At 38.3% G+C, this 21791-nt stretch overlaps 1 protein-coding gene across 4 annotated transcripts in view; it reads left to right on the plus strand.

Moving 5' to 3' along the window:
* Nucleotides 1-21791, plus strand: part of FGF12 (fibroblast growth factor 12) — a 605554-nt gene that overhangs the window by 567810 nt on the left and 15953 nt on the right. For all 4 annotated transcript variants that reach the window (XM_049880303.1, XM_049880311.1, XM_049880293.1 and 1 more), the window contains one exon: nt 15994-16192. In XM_049880303.1, the coding sequence (XP_049736260.1) occupies nt 15994-16192 (199 nt within the window). The remainder of the gene's footprint in view (nt 1-15993; nt 16193-21791) is intronic.

Consider the following 21791-nt stretch of genomic DNA (forward strand, 5'->3'; position numbering starts at 1 on the left):
CTATGTTTTATCATGTTTAAGTAAAACATAACTATTTCATCAGTTGTACTCTATATTAGATGTTTGATAGCCACAGTTAGCTGGTAAGCTTAATTTTACTTGATCTGCACAATTCCTTTTCTCTCTTAATTTAATTTAGTGTTTGAAGAGGTAATACATATATGTGGTACAAATTTCAAAAGATTATTACATACTAATTATGTAGAAAGAAAAATGAATTGTTTTCATACGACTCTCTTCTCCAGCCACCCAACTTCCTCCTCAGGAGGCAAACACTCTTACCAGCTTCTTGTGCATCCTACAAGAGACTTTCTAAAAATAATACAAATACCTATTTGTGTAGATGTATATGTATGTGAGTATTTAATGGAAGCATGCACAACTATGTATATGCTTGCAGTATGTATGTATGCAGTGGTTAATACGAATGGTGCTGTGTACGAATATATACACACAGATTTCTTGTTAAACTGAATATGTTTTGGAGATCTTTCTATTGCAATATATGTTGTTGCTGGGTGCTGTTGAGTTGATTTCGACTCATCAGTGACCTTAAGTACAACAGAGTGAAACTGCCTAGTGCTGCGCCATCCTCACAATTGTTGCTATGTTTGAGGCCATTATTGTAGCCAATGTGTCAATCCATCTCATTAAGAGTCTTCTCCTTTTTTTCACTGACCCTGTACTTTAGCAAGCATGATGTCCTTCTCCAGGGACTGGTCCCTCCTGATAACGTGTCCAAAGTATGTGAGATGAAGCCTTGACATCCTCACTTCTAAGGAGCATTCTGACTGTACTTCTTCCAAGACAGACTTGTTCTCAGCCAGTGTGTCAATCTATCTTGTTAAGAGTCTTCCTCTTTTTCACTGACCCTGTACTTCAGCAAGCATGATGACTTTCTCCAGAGACTGGTCCCTCCTGATAACATCTCCAAAGGTTGCAAGATGAAGCCTCACCGTTTTCACTTCTAAGGAGCGTTCTGACTGTACTTCATGCAAGACAGACTTGTTCATTCTTCTGGCAGTTCGTGATATATTAAATATTCTTCACCAGCACCATAATTCAAAGGCATCAATTCTTCTTTGATCTTCCTTAATCATTGTCCAGCTTTTGCATGCATATGAGGTAATTGAAAATACCATGTCTTCGGTCAGGCGTACCTTAGACCTCAAAGTGACTTTTTTTTTTTTTTGCTTTTTTACATATTAAAAAGGTTTTTGCAATATGTGATAAGTTGCTTTATTGTTTTTAGCAGCTGCGTAACATTCCATTGTGTGAACATGCCAGAATTTACTTAACCAGTCCCCCATTGGAGGACATTTAGATTTCTTTCAATATTTCATATTACAAACAACAATATCACAAATACAATCTTGAATATACTTCATCCATATTTTTTTATATATGTGCTAGTATATTTGTAGACCAGATTCCTAGAAATATTGTAATATGAGCAGTTTTCCTAATTTAATATCATTCCTTTTGCTGCATGCCACGGATTTTGATATTTTATATTTTTATTATTATTCAGTTTCAGCTATTTTTAATACCTTGTGATTTCTTGCTTCACTTGTGCGTTCTATAGAAGTCTGTAGTTTAATTTCCAACTATTGGAGAATTTTCAAATATGTAGTTGTTACCAATTTCTAATTTAGTTTTGTTGTTTTAGAGGACGTACTTTGCAAGATTTCAGTCTTTTGACTATATATGGTCTAACACATATCTTGGTGAATGTTGGATATGCCTTCAAAAAGAATGTTTTTTCTACAGCTGTTCGGTGTACTGTTCTTCAGATATCAGTTCAGGCAAGTTGTTCGGTAGTGTTCATATTTTCTGTACCCTCACTCATTTTTGCTATGTGTTCTATCAGTTGTTGAAGGAGGAGTATTATAAATCTTTAATTATGATTATGGACAGTGGCGTAGTGCTAAGAGTTCAGTTGCTTTACCAAAAGATCAGCAGTTCAGATCCACCAGCTGCTCCTTAGAAACCCTATGGGGCAGTTCTACTCTGTCCTATGGGCTTGCTATAGTCAGAACCAACTCAATGGCATCTGGCAACAACAAACAACAACAAATCTTTTTCCACACTTTTACTTTCAACATCTATGAGCCTTAAATGGTGTCTCTAATAGAGAGAATATTGTTTAGTCTTTCAGTTTTATTCAGTCTGACAGACCCTGCCTTCTAAGGGGAGATTTTACTCTATTTACATTTAACGTTATTATTGCATGGTTAGGTTTAAGTATACCGTCTTGTTATTTGCTTTCTATTTGTCTGATCTATTTTTTATTCCTTCCATTGTCTTCTATTTTCTTTTTGTTTAATTAATACTCTTTAGGTTTTTTTTTTTAGTTTTTAATTCCCATAGAGACTCCTTTTTATTATATTTATAGTCATTGCTCTAGAGAATACAATAGGCATCCTTACTTTATGACACCTTGAAAAACCAAAAACCAAACCCATTGCCATCAAGTTGATTCCGACTACTGGAGACCCTACAGGACAGAGTGGAATTGCCCCACAGGGTTTCCAAGGAGAGGCTGGTGGATTCCAACTGCCAACCTTTTGGTTAGCAGCCGAGCTCTTAACCACTGCACCACCAGGGCTCCACAGTCATAATTAGAGATAATGATACTCCTCCCTCAACAACTGATAGAACACATAGCAAAAATGAGGAAGGATACAGAAAATATGAACACTACCAAACAACTTGACAGAATTCATACTTGAAGAACAATACACCAAACAATTGCAGAATAAACATTCTTTTTGAGGGCATATCAAACATCCACTGAACCACCAGGACTCTGCATAGAATTACTATTGTAACACTTCACATAAAATGTGAGAAACTTAAAACAATATGCTTCAATTAATGTTCCCATCCTTTCTGCAATGTCATATACATTATATTTTTAAACATTATAACCCTCTCAATGCAATATTGTTATTTTTGCTTTAAAATTAAATGAAAAAAATGTTATTTTATATTTATTGACATATTTACCACTTTCCATGCTTTTCATCCCTTCCTGTGTATCCTAGTATTCGTCAGGTGTCACTTCCCTTCAACCTGAATAACATCTGTTAGCATTTTTTTTTTTTCCGTGCAGGTCTGGTAGAGGTGAATTCAATCATTTTGTTTGTCTGAAAATACCTTTATTTTACCTTCATTTTGAAGGATATATTCACAGGATATAGAACTATGGATTCAATTTTTTTTTTTTATATTAGCACTTCAAATTAAAGTGCCATTCTATTGTCTTCTAATTGCCATTGTTTCGGATGAGAAGTAAGTCATAATTTGTAGCATTGTTTCACTGTATTTGATGTATACTTTTTCCTTTTTCTGCTTTTTCATGATTCCATCCCTTTATCTTTTGTCTTCAGCAGTTCGGTTATAATGTACCTAAATGTAGTTTTTTTTTTTTTTGCAGTAGTTGGGCTGGGGTGAGGGTGGCCACTAGATTACATGCTATGTACAGGTTCACTTCCCAAGAGCCAATGAAGTTTTAAATGGTGAATTGCACTATTCTGCCAACATCTTGTCTCTGCTTATAGATCATTGAGATTTCCGGAGGTAATTTTACTTGTGATAACAATGAATTATTATATGGTATATCCCCTTGCCCTTTGGCCATCTTCTACTTCTGTGCTTGCAGCCTTCTGGCTAGAAGCTAAGTCAAATGGCCATGTGATTTCACAACTCTTTATGAGGTGATAAGGACCTGAAAAATCACCATATCACCTATCTTAGATTGATCTCAATAACATCTTCTACGAGAAAAAGAGAAATAGTCAGATCTCTCTTTGTACTCTATCAATAGGTGGGCAAATTGAATCTTTAGCAGCGTTGCCTTGAGTAGCTTGCCACAGGAAAGAACTACTCAGGAAACATTATTTGAATTCCACAAGTAAAGTGACTTTTCTCAAGCCATTCCTGAAGTTAACCTACTCTCATTTATGATAGTAGACTGTAACCTTTCAACTCTAAAATTATAACCAGGAGTAAGAAAATGAATACTATACCAGGTACTATGTTAAGCCTACCATCATTTTGTTTAATCATCACAACCTTAGAGTACAGGTATGAGTAACCTTAACTTACAGATGACAAAACTGAGCTTCAGAAATTAAGTAACTTGTCTAAGTTCAGAATCAAGGATTTGAATCTTTGTGTCTGTCTACCTCAAAAACTTTGGAAGTAGCATTATTTTATTGTACAGGTTGCATTAATTTATTGTGGTATATATTTGCATTGTTGCCTGGTCAGACATGGCAAAGAATGTGTTAACAAAAAACCTTTATTTTTAGAGAAATTATCACAGTAATTTTCCAGTAAAAATTATCTCAAAAATTATGTAGACAAAGGTTTGCATATATGCAGAGTTTTTTCAAGTTATAAAATTAGACTTTTTCTGGTCAAAGAAACTCCAGTTTAAAAGAAAAATGCTTCGTCTGAGATAATGTAATTTAGCATTTTCTTTGCTTCTTGTCAGGATGGAAAACAATAGTTCTCTTGCTTGATTTAATATCATTATGTCTGACAACCCAGTTGACAAAGCAGCGGCTAATATGCCAAGAATCTCCAAGTTCTGTGCATTTAAAGAACATTAATGAAGTTAGCAAACCAGAAGCTTCACAGCCAAGTATTCCAAAGGTTATCCAAGAAGAAAATACAAGCACACCTTGTTTCACTGCATTTTGCGGATACTGCATTTTTTACAAATTAAAGGTTCGTAGTGGGGCAGGCAAGCCTGCATCGAGCAAGTCTATTGGCACCATTTTTCCAACAGCATGTGCTCAGTTCCTGTCTCTGTGTCATATTTTGGTAATTCTCATAGTATTTCAAACTGTTTCATTATTATTGTATCTGTTATGGTGATTCGTGATCAGTGATCTTTGATATTACTATTGTAATTGTTTTGGGGCACCATGAACTGTGCCCATATAAGATGGAGGACTTAATCTTTAAATGTTGTGTGTGTTCTGACTGTTCCACCAACTGGCCATTCCTCCATCTCTCTCCCCCTTCACAGGCTTTCCTATTCCCTAAGACATGACAATATTGAAATTAGGCCAATTACTAACCCTACAGTGGCCTGTAAATGTTCAAGTGAAAGAAAGAGTGGCACTTCTCTCACTTTAAATCAAAAGCTAGAAATGATTAAGCTTAGTGAGGAAGTCATGTCAAAAGCTGAGATAGGCCAAAAGCTAGTCCAAACAGTTAACCAAGCTGTGAATGCAGAGGAAAAATTGTTGAAGGAAATCAAAAATGCTAGTCTGGTGAACACATGAATGACAAGAAAACAAAACAACGTGGAGAAAGTTTTAGAGGTCTGGATAGAAGATTAAACTGGCCACATCATCCCCTTGAGCCAAAGCCTAATCCAGAGTAAGGCTGTAACTCTTAAATTCTGTGAAGGATGAGAGAGGTGAGGAAACTGCATAAACAAGTTTGAAGCTAGCAGAGGTTGGTTCATGAGGTTTAAGAAAAGAAGCCATCTCCATAACATAAAAGTGCAAGGTGAAGCAGTAAGTGCCGATCTAGAAGCTACGGCAGGTTATCCAGAAGATCTAGCTAGTTGATGAAGGCGGCTACACTAAACAACAGATTTTCAGTGTGGATGAAATAGCCTTATATTGGAAGAAGATGCCATCCAGGACCTTCATAAAGTCAATGCCTGACTTCAAGGCTTCAAAGGATGGGTTGACCCTCTTGTTAGGAGTTAACGCAGCTGGTGACTTTAAGTTGAAGCCAGTGCTCATTTACCATTCTAAAAATCCTAGGGCCCTTAAGAATGATGCTAAATCTACTCTGCCTGTGCTCTATAAGTGGAACGACAAAGCCTGGATGGCACCACATCTGTTTACAACATGGTTTACTAAATATTTTAAGCCCAATGTTGAGACCTACTGCTCAGAAAAAAAAGATTTCTTTCAAAATATTACTGCTCCTTGACAATGCACCTGGTCACCCAAGAGCTCTGGTGGAAATGTACAAGGAGATTAATGTTGTTTTCATGCCTGCTAACACAACATCCATTCTGCAGCCCATGAATCAAGGAGTAACTTCAACTTTCAAGTCTTACTATTTAAGAAATACATTTCATAAGGCTATAGCTGCCATAGATAGTGATTCCTTTGATAGATCTGGGCGCAGTGAATTGAAAACCTTCTGGAAAGGATTCACCATTCTAGATGCCATTAAGAACATTCGTGATTCATGGGAGGAGGTCAAAATATCAGCATTAACGGAAGTTTGGAAGAAGGTGATTCCAGCCCTCACGGATGACTTTGAGGGGTTTGAGGCTTCGGTGGAGAAAGTAATTGCAGATGAGGTGGAAATAGCAAGAAAACTAGATTTAGAAGTGGACCCTGAAGATGTGACTGAATTGCTGCAATCTCACGGTAAAAATTTAACGAATGAGGAGTTGCTTCTTATAGATGAGTGAAGAAAGTGGTTTCTCAAGATGGAATCTACTCCTGTGAAGATGCTGTGGACATTGTCGCAATGACAACAAAGAGTTTAGAATATTACATAAACTTAGTTGATAAAGCAGCAGCAGCGTTTGAGAGGATTGACTCCAATTTTGAAAGAAGTTCTACTGTGGGTAAAATGCTATCAGTCTTGCATGCTACAGAGAAATCTTTTGTGAAAGAAAGAGTCAATGCAGCACACTTCACTGCTGTCTTATTTTAAGAAATTGCCAGTCACCCCAGCTTTCAGCAACCACCTCCCTAATCAGTTAGCAGCCATCAATATCAAGGGAAGACCCTCCACCAGCAAAAAGATTACGACTCACTGAAGGTTCAGATGATTGTTATATTTTTTTAGCAATAAAGTAGTTTTTTAAATTAAGGTATGTACATTGCTTTTTGTAGATATAATGGTATTGCACATTTAATAGATTATAGTGTAGTGTAAACATAACTCTCATATGCACTGAGAAACCAAAAAATTTGTGTGACTCGCTTTATTGCGATATTCATTTTATTGCAGGGATCTGGAACCAAACCTGCAATACCTCTGAGGTATGCCTGTATCTACCTCTGGGGTTGTCAACAGTAAATTGTATTGCAAGCATCATCAATAGTTCTTGATTCTGTTCTTCCTTGTACACAAATCAATAAATAAATATGGCCTAGCAAAGGGGAAAGATGGTTTTGTACAGCATAAAGAGTTTATATTTTGGTTTTGCTTGAAGAGCAAAAAAGTTAAAACTACAAAGCCTTTCATACCTGGTGCATATTTGTAAATCAATAATTTTTACCTGTCATAGAGAGAATCATTAGTTATAACTACTAATAGCCAAGTCCATTTTCTCTGTCTACATCTTACTTTATTTGATTTCTTAAAAATCATGTATTACCACCACATCTTTGGCACATAAGCAATATTTTCTAAATACCAATGTTTTATGTGGGCCCTGTAACTGAAAATTTTATTTAATTGTTTAATTTTAATGAAAACACTACAGAATATTTAAGTCAAAAAGGGAATCTGCGGTGGCCTGGTTCAACAAACAGTTCTCTTGAACATTTAGGGAAACTGAGAACCTGAGAAAGAAAAGTGACCTTCCCAGTTTGAGCACAATGAGACATGCACAGGAATGAAAATCTAGGTTTCAGGATGGCTTTCCACCAAATTATTTTGTCGAAAAGTTGATTGTTCTTTTATTTCAAGAACTGTTGAGACTGCAACGGGAATCCAACAATCCTGATCCCTAACTTCATTGAACTTAAGCAGGTCTTCTGTAATACAGTATCGGTTAATGTCAAGTTACAAAGAAAGAAAAATATGGTAAAGGGTTATAAAATGACCAGAAGAGGTGCTAAATTATGTAATGTTGTCAGGGAAGGCGTCTCTGAAGTGGTCACATTTGAGCAGTGACCTGAATGAAATGAGGGAGCAAGCCCTGTGAACAAGTGATTGGAGAGATTTTCTAGAACATGTACTATCAGTTGTCAAGGGCCTGAGATGAGAATACGCTGCTGTGTCTGAGCAACAACAAGGAGGCCAGTGGCTGGAGTGCGGTGAGTGTCCATTTATTCTTTGTACCTCCACTTATTCACTGTACTTTCATCCCATGAATTCTCACAGCCAGAGCAGTAGGGTAGAATTGGGGAGGTGCAGAGAACAAGATGAAGATCAGCTGTGCATATGGTCCCATTTAGTGATATTAACTGTACAGTCTCATACGAGTTGTGTATTTCTACTTGAGTTAGACGGCATATATTTTGCAAGTAAAGCTGGAGGGAACAAAAGTGGTCATGAGTGAATCACAGAATATCCTTTACTTATCAGAAGATTGATCCCAAGAAGATGCCACACTTTAAACTCTAGAAACTTTTAAAGTTATGATATCAAGGCCTTCTATGGAAAAAGAAATAACCTCGAATATTTGTGTCTTTGTAGGTGTCAGAGAACTTGCACATGTGTTATATAATTTGATCTGTACAATCCCAATGGTCTGTATTAAACATGGTTTTCAGTTTATACTGGAGGAAGTTGAAGTTCTGAAACGTTAATTGATTTGCCAAAGGTCAGGTGGGAAATTGTCGATGGACATAAACCAGAAATTTAGAGAGTCCAACCAATTTCCCAGAAAATATTTGCTGTGCATTTCTTCATGTATTGAGGACAATTCTCTTTTTTCTGTTCTGCTCATTTTACATCTTGATACAACTATTATTACAGGAACCTGCAAATGGTTAGTTTGGACTTAGGCAGTTTTACAAGCACTATTAGTAAATAGGAGCCCTAGTGGCATAGTAGTTAAGAGCTTGGCTGCTAATCAAAAGATTGGCAGTTCAAATCCACTAGCTGCTCCTTGGAAATCCTATGGGGGCACTCTACTCTGTTCCGTAGGGTCGCTATGAGTCGGAACAAACTCGATGGCAACGGGGCTTTTTTTCTTTTGGTATTAGTAAATAAAACCTGTGAAGAAGTGTGCTTTATTGTGATCTAGCATATGAAGTTAGAAGTAGAATGTATGAGTTGGGGACAAAAATGAAACTCATTTTCACATGTGAGAATTACTGTCCCCGTTTAATAGATGAGAAAACAAAGAGTTATCAAGATTAAATAACATGTTCAAGATTATGCAGCTAAGGACACCCAATCAGTACTGCCACTCAGTTCTATTTGATTACATAATCTTTGCTGTTTTCCAGACTTAAAATATTCTTGTTATTATCCACTTCAACAAGAATAAATGGAGTGCTGAGCTTTGCTTCACAATAAACATTGATGAGGAACACGTCTCTGTGAGCCAAAGCTCTCAGCGTCCAGGAAAGGAGCAAGACAAACCACCATGATACAAGGCAAAGCATGTTCACTACTAAAAGAAGCAGCAAATATTATGAGAGGCTAGAAGTCCCTGTGTGGTACAAATATTTAATGCATGCAACTGCTAACCAAAAGGTTGGAGTCTACCCAGAGGCACCTTGGAAGAAAGTCCCAGTGATCGCCTCCTTAAAAATCAGCTGTTGAAAACCCAATGGAACATAGTTCTACTCTGACACTCATGGGGTTGCCATGAGTCATAATCAACTTGATGACAATCGGTACTGGTATGAGAGGCGAAGGAAGGGAAAGTTTGCTTTAGCCTGAAGGAACTGGGAAGAGCATTTCTCATGGGCCTATTGGATAGAGACACAGAACAACTTGAGCAAAGTACAATTTGAAGGTTGGGAAGTGTCAGCACGTCCAGGAATTACTGTGTGATGAAGACACCGTGGCAGTGATAGTCAACCATGAAAACAGTATAGCATTTTATCCCTGTAATCATCGAAACCCTAAATTCCTGTGTCCTTGTCCTTCATGGGATTTATATGCATTGGATTTATATTTATATTCATTATGTGCACTGAATCAAGGTCTAGAATACTGTTCAAACGGGACTGGACAGGGCCAATGCTGGCACAGTTAGAGGCTGGCTAAGGAGGAAGGGGCTTATCGTGGGCAATGGGAGACTCTGGGACTAGAGGAGAGAAGCCTGAAACTGTGTCTAAATTCAGACAGAAGATTCAGGAAGAAATTCAATATGGGAGAGGGCTCATGGTGTAAGCTATGAAAATAGGGGCCGGGGGAAAATTCTAGAGAAAGAAATCTCTGCATATATGGTATGTGTGTGTGTTGGGCAGGTGAGTTTCTGTTTCATCAGCAGACATTTCTGTAAGCCTTGCTGTGTGCCTCCATTGAACTAAGCTCAGGATTATAGAGATAAACAAAGAAACTTTATGAGATGCCACATGACTATGGCTTAGTGTTTCAAAAGAAAAACCCTTCTTACTATACTGTTATTCATTCACTGCTTTCATTATGTGCACTGGATGAAGGTCTAGAATTTTACCACTTTTGGCTCCAAGCCTACCTTTCTCCATTACACGCAGATTTACCGTCATTTTGAGCATGCTTTTTATAACCTCAGAACCCCTTCTGAATATATGTGATCACCCAAGTCTTTGCCAAAAACTTTAGACGAATGTGTTTTCATGTGTATGAATAAGTTGTTTTAGCAACAGAAGCAATACTTAATGAAGGATGAACCTTCGCTCTGACACAGGGCCCTGGCTCCTGGAACAGATATAAACATGTAACAAAAGCACAGTATTAAATTTTTATTCTATGATTTGTAGTGTAATGAGTTGGAGTTTTTGTAAATTCTAAAACTTTATATCATGGTATCATCTCTATGGTCTCATTTCCATTAACAGCCCAGTTTACAGTTGAAAAATGCAGAATTCCAAGAGGTTTAACACTAAAGTTCCACAAATATAGTATGTACGGAGCCAGAAGCAAAACCTTGATTTTCTTACCCCAGGTCTAGGGCTCTGATTTCTCCTTGCCAAAAAGAATGATAATAACAAATATATTGTGAAATTTTCCAATGCCCAACTCCACAGTGAAATTGCATACTTAGTAAAAAAAAAAAATTAGTGGAAGGTTGCAATTAAAATGATTGGCCAGTCTTGCTCAGTGCCCATGAGGTTTCCCTCCCTCCTTCCAGTGGAGGCTGCCTGTGCCCCACAGAAGTGCCTGCCCTAAAACTTCTGCCATTTTTCTTTGCCAGAAATGTCTTGCCCTGGCCAGGTATTTGTAGTTGCCTCGTTTCTGAATTCTGACACTTTGCATAGCTCCTTTGCAATGACAGTTAGATAGTCCACTTGGCTTTTCATTTATAATTAGGATCTAGACAGGGCCAGCTTAAGGCATGTGAGTGCCCTAAGCACTGATAATCCGTGGTGCCCCCTCCTCTGCTTACTCATGATTTAGAACAGGATATGTGAGTTATATGTATATGTATGTTATATGTATACATATATGTGTGTGTGTGTCTTAGCTGTCCATGACGTAACTTCTTTTTAAATGTGACTATGATATTAGCCACTGAATGCAGAAGTGGCGTATGCCATTTTAGCAGAATGAGATGGACTGGATTATAAAATTTTTAGTGGATGCGGGATACTAAGGTTTTTACTATATAACACATTTTCTACAAAAATAATATTCCACATATTCTGCAACGAAGAAAATGAGTCACTGAACTTGGTTGTTTCAACAGTTCATGTAAAATCCTGTTCCTCTCCCATAGGAAAAATAAATTGACTTTCACCAATTTTGCTCTAAGTGGTTTATACGTCAATTTTGATGCTTGTTTCGTGATAAGTGCTATAATTATAAATGAATGAATGAAAAGGTGTCAAAAAAAACACGTTGATTTTAGCAAAACGAACATATTTTGCACCGTAAATGAATACTGAATTTTGTGTCCTCTTAATGTGCCTAAGAATTGACTTGATGGCACTGGGTTTGGTTTTTGGTTAATGTGCCTAAAACCTTATATAAGCCTATATAGAGTAATATCAACCACTGTGTCCTGCACAACAAAGAATGAAACTCACTTGATACATCAATTAAAACTTTTTGTGATAGATAAATATTAATACTTCCAGTATTTTTTGGACATTTGCTATGTTAGTACTATATTAAATTACTACCCACATTAGTATTATATTAAATGTATGCTAGATTGCATCTGTGTATATGCCAAACATATTTTAAAGTTATAAATACTGTTGTTTACAAAACAGGATATAACTCTGTACATAAATGCCACAAGTTAAAAATAACTTCATTGAATTCATTGCAATGGTCAACTTATCCACTTTTTTGGGGACTGGAGTTTCCATCGCTTGCTTACCAGGACATGTGCAAGAGCATACTCTTGTGTTTGTATCATGCCAAAGACTACTGCTGACCCTCTTAGCACGAGCTGCCAAATCAAAAGACATAGATATACGAGACCGTTCTCTCAGAATGGATCAGAGACCTGTTATCTATTAATATTCTCTATCCTTGCCCAGTCGCTGCTAATGTTGGATCCACTTGCTTAACTGGGTGATTGTAGCAAGAGTTAGACTCAACAACCCACCCCCACCTCTTGTTTATTAGAAAGAAATAGTGTGCTCCCAAGAGACCCACAGAAATTAGAAGTTTCCCTTACATGGTTGGGGACTGTAGGAGACAAATGTCAATGGAGGTGTTGAAGTGGTAGGGGCCTTATAGCTTAAATAACCTTGCGCGTGGGCACCCTAGTGACCCTGCGTGAACTTCATTTGTGGTTGGCACATTCTCACTCACTGGAGCTGGTATCAGTTTCATTTAGTGCCCTGCCAGTTCCCTTCCACTGCGGCGCTTGATTTTCCTTTTGTCTGCTTGGCATCTATGGGTCTTTGCTTTGGACGACTGGTGCCCATGTTTTGTTGATGCCCTCAGCACGTGCTTACCTTGCTTATTGGGTAATCCATCCCTGGATCTAAATGCTGTTTCTGGCATCACTCAATTTATTAACTCAGTAGTTCATGGGCCATTTCCTACCTAATCGTGTTGCTGGCTTAGGTCCCCAGGACTTCAGCCCTTGCCTCCATAGCATTGCTGATGAGTCAGTTCTGACTCATAGCCACCCTAAAGGACAGAGTAGAACTTCCCCATATGGTTTCCAAGGAGCAGTGTGTGGATTCGAACTGTCGACCTTTTGGTTAGCAGCCATAGTTCTTAACTGCTACATCACCAGGGCTCCACTCAGCCTCTTCCCAAGATCCTAGAATTTTGTTTTTCCAGGAGAGGAGTTTAATCAGTAGCAAAATTAAACAGAAACTGAGGAGTTCCATATTTATTTAATGAAAATGCTATTTTTCTCACTCATGTAGAACCATGGTGGCACAATGGTTAAGCTCCTGGTTGCTAACTGGAAGGTCAGTGTTTTGAACCCACCACATACACTATGGGAGAAAGATGTGGCAGCCTGCTTCTGTAAAGATTTACAACTTTGAAAACCTCATGGGGCATTTCTGCTCTCTTCTGTCGAGTCTCTGTGCATTGGAATTGACTCAATGGCAATGAATTTGGTTTTGGTTCTCATGTACAAAAGACAACACAGAATTACTATATTTTACACAAATAACATGCACCTTCTACATTTGTTTGCAAACCACATCCTCGACTCGACGGCACTGGGTTTGGTTTTTGGTTAATGTGCCTAAAGCCTTGTTTATAAGCCTATATAGAGTAATATCAACCACTGTGTCCTGCACAACAAAGAATGAAACTCACTTGATACATAAATTAAAACTTTTGTGATAGATAAATATTAATACCTCCAATATTTTTTGGACATTTGCTATGTTAGTACTATATTAAATTATTACCCACGTTAGTATTATATTAAATGTATGCTAGGTTGCATCTGTGTATATGCCAAACATATTTTAAAGTTATAAATACTGTTGTTTACAAAACAGGATATAACTCTGTACATAAATGGTATTTTCATAAGTGCCACTATGCCAATTTATTTTTACACATCGCTGTAAAAAATTAGCAAAGTGCATTTACAAAAATACCTCGGGCAGGGGGGTAGGCTGCATTTGGCAAACAAACATAAAAGGTGCATGTTATTTGCATAAAAATATGGTATACATGGCTGATGCTGTTTTCAGAAGCAGTCTGGTTTGTGGGAGGCACATAGTTAAGCGGTCGACTGCTAACTGGAAGGCTGGCAGTTCGAATCCTCCAGCCACTCTGCTTTTCCATTCTTATTCCTGTTTCCTTAGTGTTGTAATTTAGTGTCCATAATTTTGGAACTATTGAAAATCAATAGAGCCCCCTAAGGAGTGTCTTTTATCAGTAAAAACCTTCATGGGTTCTTTGTATATACATCACTGAAAATCTTTGCAAATGAAGGCATAGGATTAGTCTGGGTGTATCACCATGGTTTCAGTCAACTCCTTTGTTGCTGTTAGCTGCCATCAACTGAGTGCCCAACTCATGGCGACCCCGTGTACAACAGAATCGGACTGTTGTAATCATAGGGTTTTAATTGACTGCTATTTGGAAGGAGCTGGCCAGGCCTTTCTTCCTAGTCTGTTTTAATCCGGAAGCTCCACTGAAACCTGTTCAGCATCACAACACACGGGTCTCCAATGACAAACAAGCAGTGACTGGGCTTGAAGTGCATTGGCTGGGAATAGAACCCGTGTTTCCCTCATAGGAGGGGAAAGTTCTACCACTGAACCAGCAGCCAGCTCTGTGTATTCATCACTAACTTAATTTCAGGTATATCCCCCGGGTTTATATCACGGAGGCCTCACATTGGAAGGCTTATGAGGAAGGATCCTTCTAGTCCATAATGAAGAAGACAGTGCCTACTGTGAATATATTTGATGTGTAGGAATCTTATTTAGTTGTAGCTGTGGAAGATATTATCATATTTGTTTTTCTTTTACTTGTATCAAAAGGGGAGACATTTCCTCTTTCCATGAAATGCTTTTTGTTCATTTGTCAATTTAGGATTTGATTTTATTGTGTAGCTTATAAAATCTCACTGTAAATCACTGAACAAGACTCAGGCAGAAAAAGAAAACTTGAGAGACAGTGATCGTGAAGCAATAAATGTGAGTTCGGGCATTCCTGCAGTCGTTTTGTGCGTGTGTGTTTAACTTTTAATTAACCGTGTAATCTTTTGGTTTTCTTACGTATCGAATGAGGGAGGTTGATATAAAGGACTTTTAGGGGCCTTTCTTGGACTAAAACCCTCATTCTAAGTTTCCTTAAGGATCATACAATACAGTAGTATTTTTTTTTTTTTTCCCTACTACTTGCTCCTGGATATTTTTACCTTAGATTTTGATTAAAAAAACCTACTGCCATCAAGTCGGTTTTGACTCCTAGCGACCTTATAGGAAAGAGTAGAACTGCCCCACAGGGCTTTCCAGGAGTGGCTGGTGGATTTGAACTCCTGAACTCTTTGATTACTAAGTTGGAAATTGTTTCAAAGCATTAAAGGGAAAGTTACTGACTTTTTTTTTTTTTTTTGCTGTTGATTCCCAGAGATAAATTCTCATGCCCTGTTTACATGCTAATTGTTATTGTTAGGTGCCATTGGGTTACTTTTTGACTCAGCGACTCCACATGACAGAGTAGAACTGCCCCATAGGGTTTTCTAAGCTCTGATCTTTATGTAAGCAGATCTCCAGGTCTTTTTCCTGCAGAACCACCGGGTTGGTTTGAACCGCTAGCCTTTCGGTGAGCAGCCGAAACTTAACCATGGCGCCACCAGGGCTCCTCCATTTACATGCTAAGGGACGAAAAAGTGAGCAATGGTCGTCACTAAAATTTACAAAATGTAATGCTAAGTCAGAGTTTAGATCAGCCGCAGTGTAAAACGCAGTCCATTTTGAATGATATTAACCGATTAGTGACTGCACCTGAGCAGATGCGTTCTGTAAAGGTTGATTAGAAAGGACATCTTGCTTCTTGATTTTGTGCGATGAGTCTTTCTAGCCAAGTACTGATGGAGATTGTGTGAGGTTGCCTCTCATTTGTTCTTAACAAAGGACATGCATTCCAGCCCCACTGGATTTAAGAATTTGCTGATTCATTTTAAAAGTTTGTCTCTTTTTTGTATCCTCTCTTTTTCTGCAGGATGTTTTCACGCCAGAATGCAAATTTAAGGAATCTGTGTTTGAAAACTACTACGTGATCTATTCTTCCACACTGTACCGTCAGCAAGAATCAGGCCGAGCGTGGTTTCTGGGACTCAATAAAGAAGGTCAAATTATGAAGGGGAACAGAGTGAAGAAAACCAAGCCCTCATCACATTTTGTACCAAAACCTATTGAAGGTATGGAACCAATGTTTTCTCTTCTTTGCATTCTGATCGGCGTGTTGATGCCAGTTCTACTCTTTGTCCTTTTACTTAGTAGGGTTTTCCTAGAAGGCTTTGTGCACCTTCCTACCTACTATTCATTTTGTTCAAGGTCAGAATTCAAGTCAGGATTCCATTTCCATGATTCTGCTCTCATTCAGAACAAAGATTTGGAAAATACAATAGTTCTTCTTCCTATCACAATATAAGAAAATTCTATTATTAATTCTTGGCACTTAAAAAAAAAAAAAGAGACCAAAAAAACAAACATGTTTGAATATAAAACCAAACCAGTTGCCATCAAATCAATTCTGACTCATAGTGACCCTATAAGACAGGGTAGAACTGTTCCATAGGGTTTCCAAGGGGCGGCTGATGGATTTGAACTGCTGGCATTTTGTTAAGCAGCCGAGCTCTTAACCACTCGACCACCAGGGCTCCATGCTTGGATACAGAGGCTAGAAATTTCTAAAGTGGAAAAATACTAGTAGTTATCATTTGGAATATAATTTTCTTCTTTGTTGGACACAATGATTTAATTTCTCAGGTTACATTCTTAAGAATAATATCACTACAGTGCTTTTAGAAGTATGTTTATATCCTAATCTCTTCACCTTCGTGAACAAATCTAACAACATAATGTATTCATTTTCTTTGTAGTTTTTAAGGGGAAAAAAGTATGCTATTTTCTGTGATCAATAAATATTTACGGAATTAAAGTTTATCCTTCTCATTTGAGCCTAAAACCTCCTCCTCCCTTGGTCATTTACTTATTTCTAATTCTGCAGTAGAATAAATAAGTTTATGCCAAGGACATCTATTTTTGATGACTGGGGTGCGTTTCCTCGAAAGTCCGTCAGCTAAGACGAGACTATACCGTTGAGGTGATCCCATTTACTACATTTAGTTAAGATTTTTAATCTAGACTAAGAAAGTTTTCTTGGGAGAAGTACAACAGAATACTTCTTAGAAGCAAGGATGGTGAGACTATGTCTCACATATTTTGGACACGTTATAGGAGGGATCCGTCACTAGAGACAGACGTCATGCTTGGTAAAGTAGAAGATCAGCAAAGAAGGGGAAGACCCTCAGTAAGATGGGTTGACACAGTGGCAGCAACAATGGGCTGAAACATAGCAACAATTGTGAGTATGGCACAGGACCAGGCAGTGTTTCCTTCTGTTGTGCATAGGGTCGCTATGAGTCAGAATCGACTCGATGGCAGGCACCTAACAACAGCAACAAAGCATTAAACCAAAGAAAAAAACCAACTCATTGGTGTCAAGTCAATTCCAATTCAGTGACCTTATAGGACAGAGTAGAACTGCCCCATAGGGTTTCTGAGGAGTGGCTGGTGGATTCGGATTGCCAACCTTCGGGTTAGCAGAAAAGCTCTTCATCACTGCACCACCAGGGCTCCAAGAATGCAGTAGTGGTCTGGAAATTTGCCAGGGTAACATTATTTTCCTCTAAATAATTCCAATAATTTTAAACATAGCTCGACTTCCTTGTCTGAGGAAATGAGAAAACTGAGGCAGTGCATTGCAGCTCTTTGACTGAGCCAGGTTTGCTGCCCCCAACATACCTCACAAGGTGAGGTCAGGGCAGCCAATCCAGGGACACACAGCCTGTCACATAATACATACAACAGTCAGCATTGGGGGAATGTGACGTTCAGAGCGCCCCGTCCCTCTCCAGCCTCCCCTCACATCGTGTGGTTTCAGCCACACAGAATTGAACTTCCCTTTACACATTTTTACTATTTTGGGCCCCATGTTGGTTTTTTTTTTACCCATCTCCATCCCTCTCCCAATTTATCTTCCTAGAAAACACCTATTAATCTTTATTAAAAATCAGTTTAAGAGCCAGTACTTCTGCGAGGCCCTCCGTGGCTTTCTTTAAGTAGAATTAATCATTCTGTCACCTCATCATTGTGTACGTCTCCCTCATAGCAATTAAGATAGTTTCCTAGTAGCCACTGTCTCCCCTTACGCACGCTTAGCTCTCTCTTTGAATGAAGAGAACATGTTTTATTTTTACTCATATCTTTCTGTGTGTTGCACAGTATCTGTCATATAATAGAGAGATATTCAATAACCAGTTGTCAGTTAGTAAGTAGACACATGAATGATCAAAGTAATGAATAGATAAATACAAAGACAAAGAAGAACCGTATGCTCCAGAGAACTTTATACTACCCTTGCAGATATAAAACACATTTACTAATAGCAATAGCTTAAACGAGCAAGCAGTATATTACACACTGCAGGAAATGATATTGAAATTTAGGAAAAGAGCTATCACTTCCACCATAAGGAAGAAATCTGATATTTAAACATGACGCAGGAGGAGGCCAGGTTCAAGCAATTGAAGATGAGATGTGAGAATTAGACAAAAACGTTCCAGGCATGGTGTGCATCAAAGCAGAAAAGTGCTCACTTGGTAGAGTTATGCAGAGGGTACCTAAGAAGGAGTAGATATTTTCCATGAGAAAATGTGTTGACACCCAAAACTCAAAAGTAATGTTTTGAGTTTTCGCTCTTTCAACCATTGCATCAATTTTACTTGTGCATTTAAGTTGATTTACTTTTTATTGTTGTTGTTATAAAAGTAGTACATCCTCAGAAACAGGTTTTAGAAAATTTAGAATACATTTTATACACATAAAAGACAGAGAAATACTAATAGCCTACCCTCAACAAGATGGATTGACACAGTGGCTGTAACAGTGGGCTCAAGTATAACAACGATTGTGAGGATGGCACAGGACCAGGCAGTGTTTCGTTCTGTTGTGCATGGGGTCGCTATGAGGCCGAACTGATTTGATGGCACCTGACAACAACAACACCCTCATAGTCACAACTGTTGTCTGCAATTTAGTTGGATCTGGATGACCATGTGCACACTTCCAAGAGAAATGTATACAGTGACCAAGTTCCTTACTTTTATACTTATTTCTGTATTTCAGTATAAATGTAGAAGGAGCAAACTATGTTCCTAGCTGTATAAATTAAAATTAGGTTGTCCTGTGTGTAACACAAAACTCAAATTAAAAGCAGTTTAATCATACAAGGTTTTGTTCTCTCACGTAACAAATCTTGAGACCGGCTGTACAGGGTTGGTGCTGTGACTTCCCAGTTGTTAGGGACCTTGGTTACATCCAGCTTTTAGAGCCTCTCTAGGGGGCTGCCGTGACCCATGTACAGCTGTGCACTGCATAACCAGGCACATGGCCTTGCATGTCTCCCCACCTGTGGTCTAAGCTAGGATCCGTATTCCAGTTAGTGGGCAGAGGAGAGGATGAGGAAAATGGAGACAAAATCCTGTGACAGTATTCTCTTCAGGATGGTCCCCAGTATCTACCATATGATAATTTATTTATATCCCATTGCCCGCAACCCAATCATATGGTCAGACCTAGGTGCAGGGAAGAATAAGAAATGTAGTCTTTTTTTAGCATGGCTACATGCCAAACAGGCCGCCTAGATGGCATAAATGTTTAAGTGCTTGGCTACTAACCAAAAGGTTGGCGGTTTGCATTCGTCCACAGGTAACTCAAAAGAAAGACCTGGCAATCTGCTTCTGAAAGGGCCCAGGCATTGAAAACCCATGGAGCCCTGTTCTACAGAGCACACATGGGGTTGCCTTAAGTTAGAATCAACTTGAATTGGTTTTTTGTTTTTGTTTTACATACCAAATAAACCAAAACCAAACCCATTGCCATGGAGTCAGTTTCAACTCTTGGCGAGCCCACGTGTGTTGAGTAGAACTGTGATCCACGGGCCTTTCAATGGCTATAACCTTATGGAAGTAGATTGCCGGGCCTTTCTTTCACCACGGCACTGGGTGAATTCAAACCACAAACCTTTTGATTAGTAGCCAAGTGCTTAATTGTTTGCACCATCCAGGGGCCTTCATTTCAAATAAGCGTTTAATTATTTAGGGAGAATAGCCAAATGAGTGTTTGGGACAACTAACAGGCTCTGATTCATCCTTCCATCATCTTAACATTGGGATAGCTCTGATTTCCCAGTTGATACCTTTTGGTTGATTGTTTGGTTTTTGTTATTTACTGATGCATTGAAATGATTTTTTGTTGTTGTTTTAGGAGAAAAAAAAAGTCCAGTCTAAACCTGACTCACTGAAGGCTCTTTGTCTCTTTAGTTTGTGGGGAAAGAAAATTAGATTTGAAGTATGTAGCATATGATGAGAATAGCTTCCAAAGATGAAAATAAGAAGTTAATTGGTTTCAGACTAAAGGCCTCTTAATCCCCTATAAATATCTTTGACTTTTGTCTTAGGCATTATTTTCTAAACCGTATAAGCTAAACAGTTTTATAAATGCTTACTTTGTGTAGGTACTGCTCTAAAAATGAGTTGATTCTGACTCATAGCAACCCTATAGGACAGAGTAGAACTGCCCCATAGGGTTTCCAAGGAGCGGCTGGTGGATTCAAACTGCCTACCTTTTGGTTAGCAGCTATAGCTCTTAACCACTACACCACCAGGGCTCTGAGTTATTCTAGAGGTTACCATTATTATCAAAGACGGGTACACCTGAGGTTGTATTAGATGTTATTCTACTGGGCAGTGACAACTTCTTCCTCCCTGCTAAGATCCCAAAATTATTCTTGCTACCAGTATTCTTACTAATCTTATTAATTCGATGCACAGTTTATCAATTTTCCATTTGCCAGGCATATTGCATACTTTATGTCAGTTAAACCTTATAACAGCCCTGTGTTATTATCCTCATTTTATAGACAAGGAAACTAATGTTTAAAGTAATCAGGTAACCTGTCCACGATCACCCAACCAGCTAACCAACCCTTTTGCCATCGAGTTGATTCTGACTCATAGCCACCCTATAGGACAGAGTAGAGCTGCCGCATAGGGTTTCCAAGGAGCAGCTGATGGATTTGAACTGCCAGCCTCTTGGTTAGCAGTCAAATGCTTAACCACTGCCCCACCAGGGCTCCATCCAAGATCATAAAAAAAAAAAAATTAGATAAATACAGAACTGTGATTGCAATCCAGGAAGCCTAATACCAATGCCTATGCTCCTAACCCCTACTGTACACTGCCCTTCAATCTGAGGTAAGCTCATGGATATGAAAATATTCAGAAAAGACAGAAAAGATTGCAAAGCAGAAATGTTATAACAGGATACAACTTGAGTGTACACGAGTCCTAAACCATGCAAAATTGAGACAGGCATACGTAAGATGACTTAGTAAATGTATACTGGTAGAGAATTAGATAGGCTATTTAGGGGATTGCCATGTCCAAACTCAGCAAAAAAGAAAGAAGTGTTATACCCTGATATAAACTGAGTGTGAACTAGTTCAAAACCATACAACAACGGAAGTGTATAGATAACTGATATGATTAGGCAAATGCGTATTGGTAGAGGCTCAGAACGAGCTGGTACAGGCATGCCATGTTCAAACTAAACAAGAAAGAATGAAGAATGCATCATTTCTAAGTAAAAGGCGTAATGAAAATCATTCTCAATTAAAAAAAGAGAATACCTTATTTCTTCTCTCATTAATTCTGAAGGGCTTCCATTTCCTCT

Source organism: Elephas maximus, chromosome 1 (genome assembly GCF_024166365.1).
Source record: "Elephas maximus indicus isolate mEleMax1 chromosome 1, mEleMax1 primary haplotype, whole genome shotgun sequence".
Taxonomy (NCBI): domain Eukaryota; kingdom Metazoa; phylum Chordata; class Mammalia; order Proboscidea; family Elephantidae; genus Elephas; species Elephas maximus.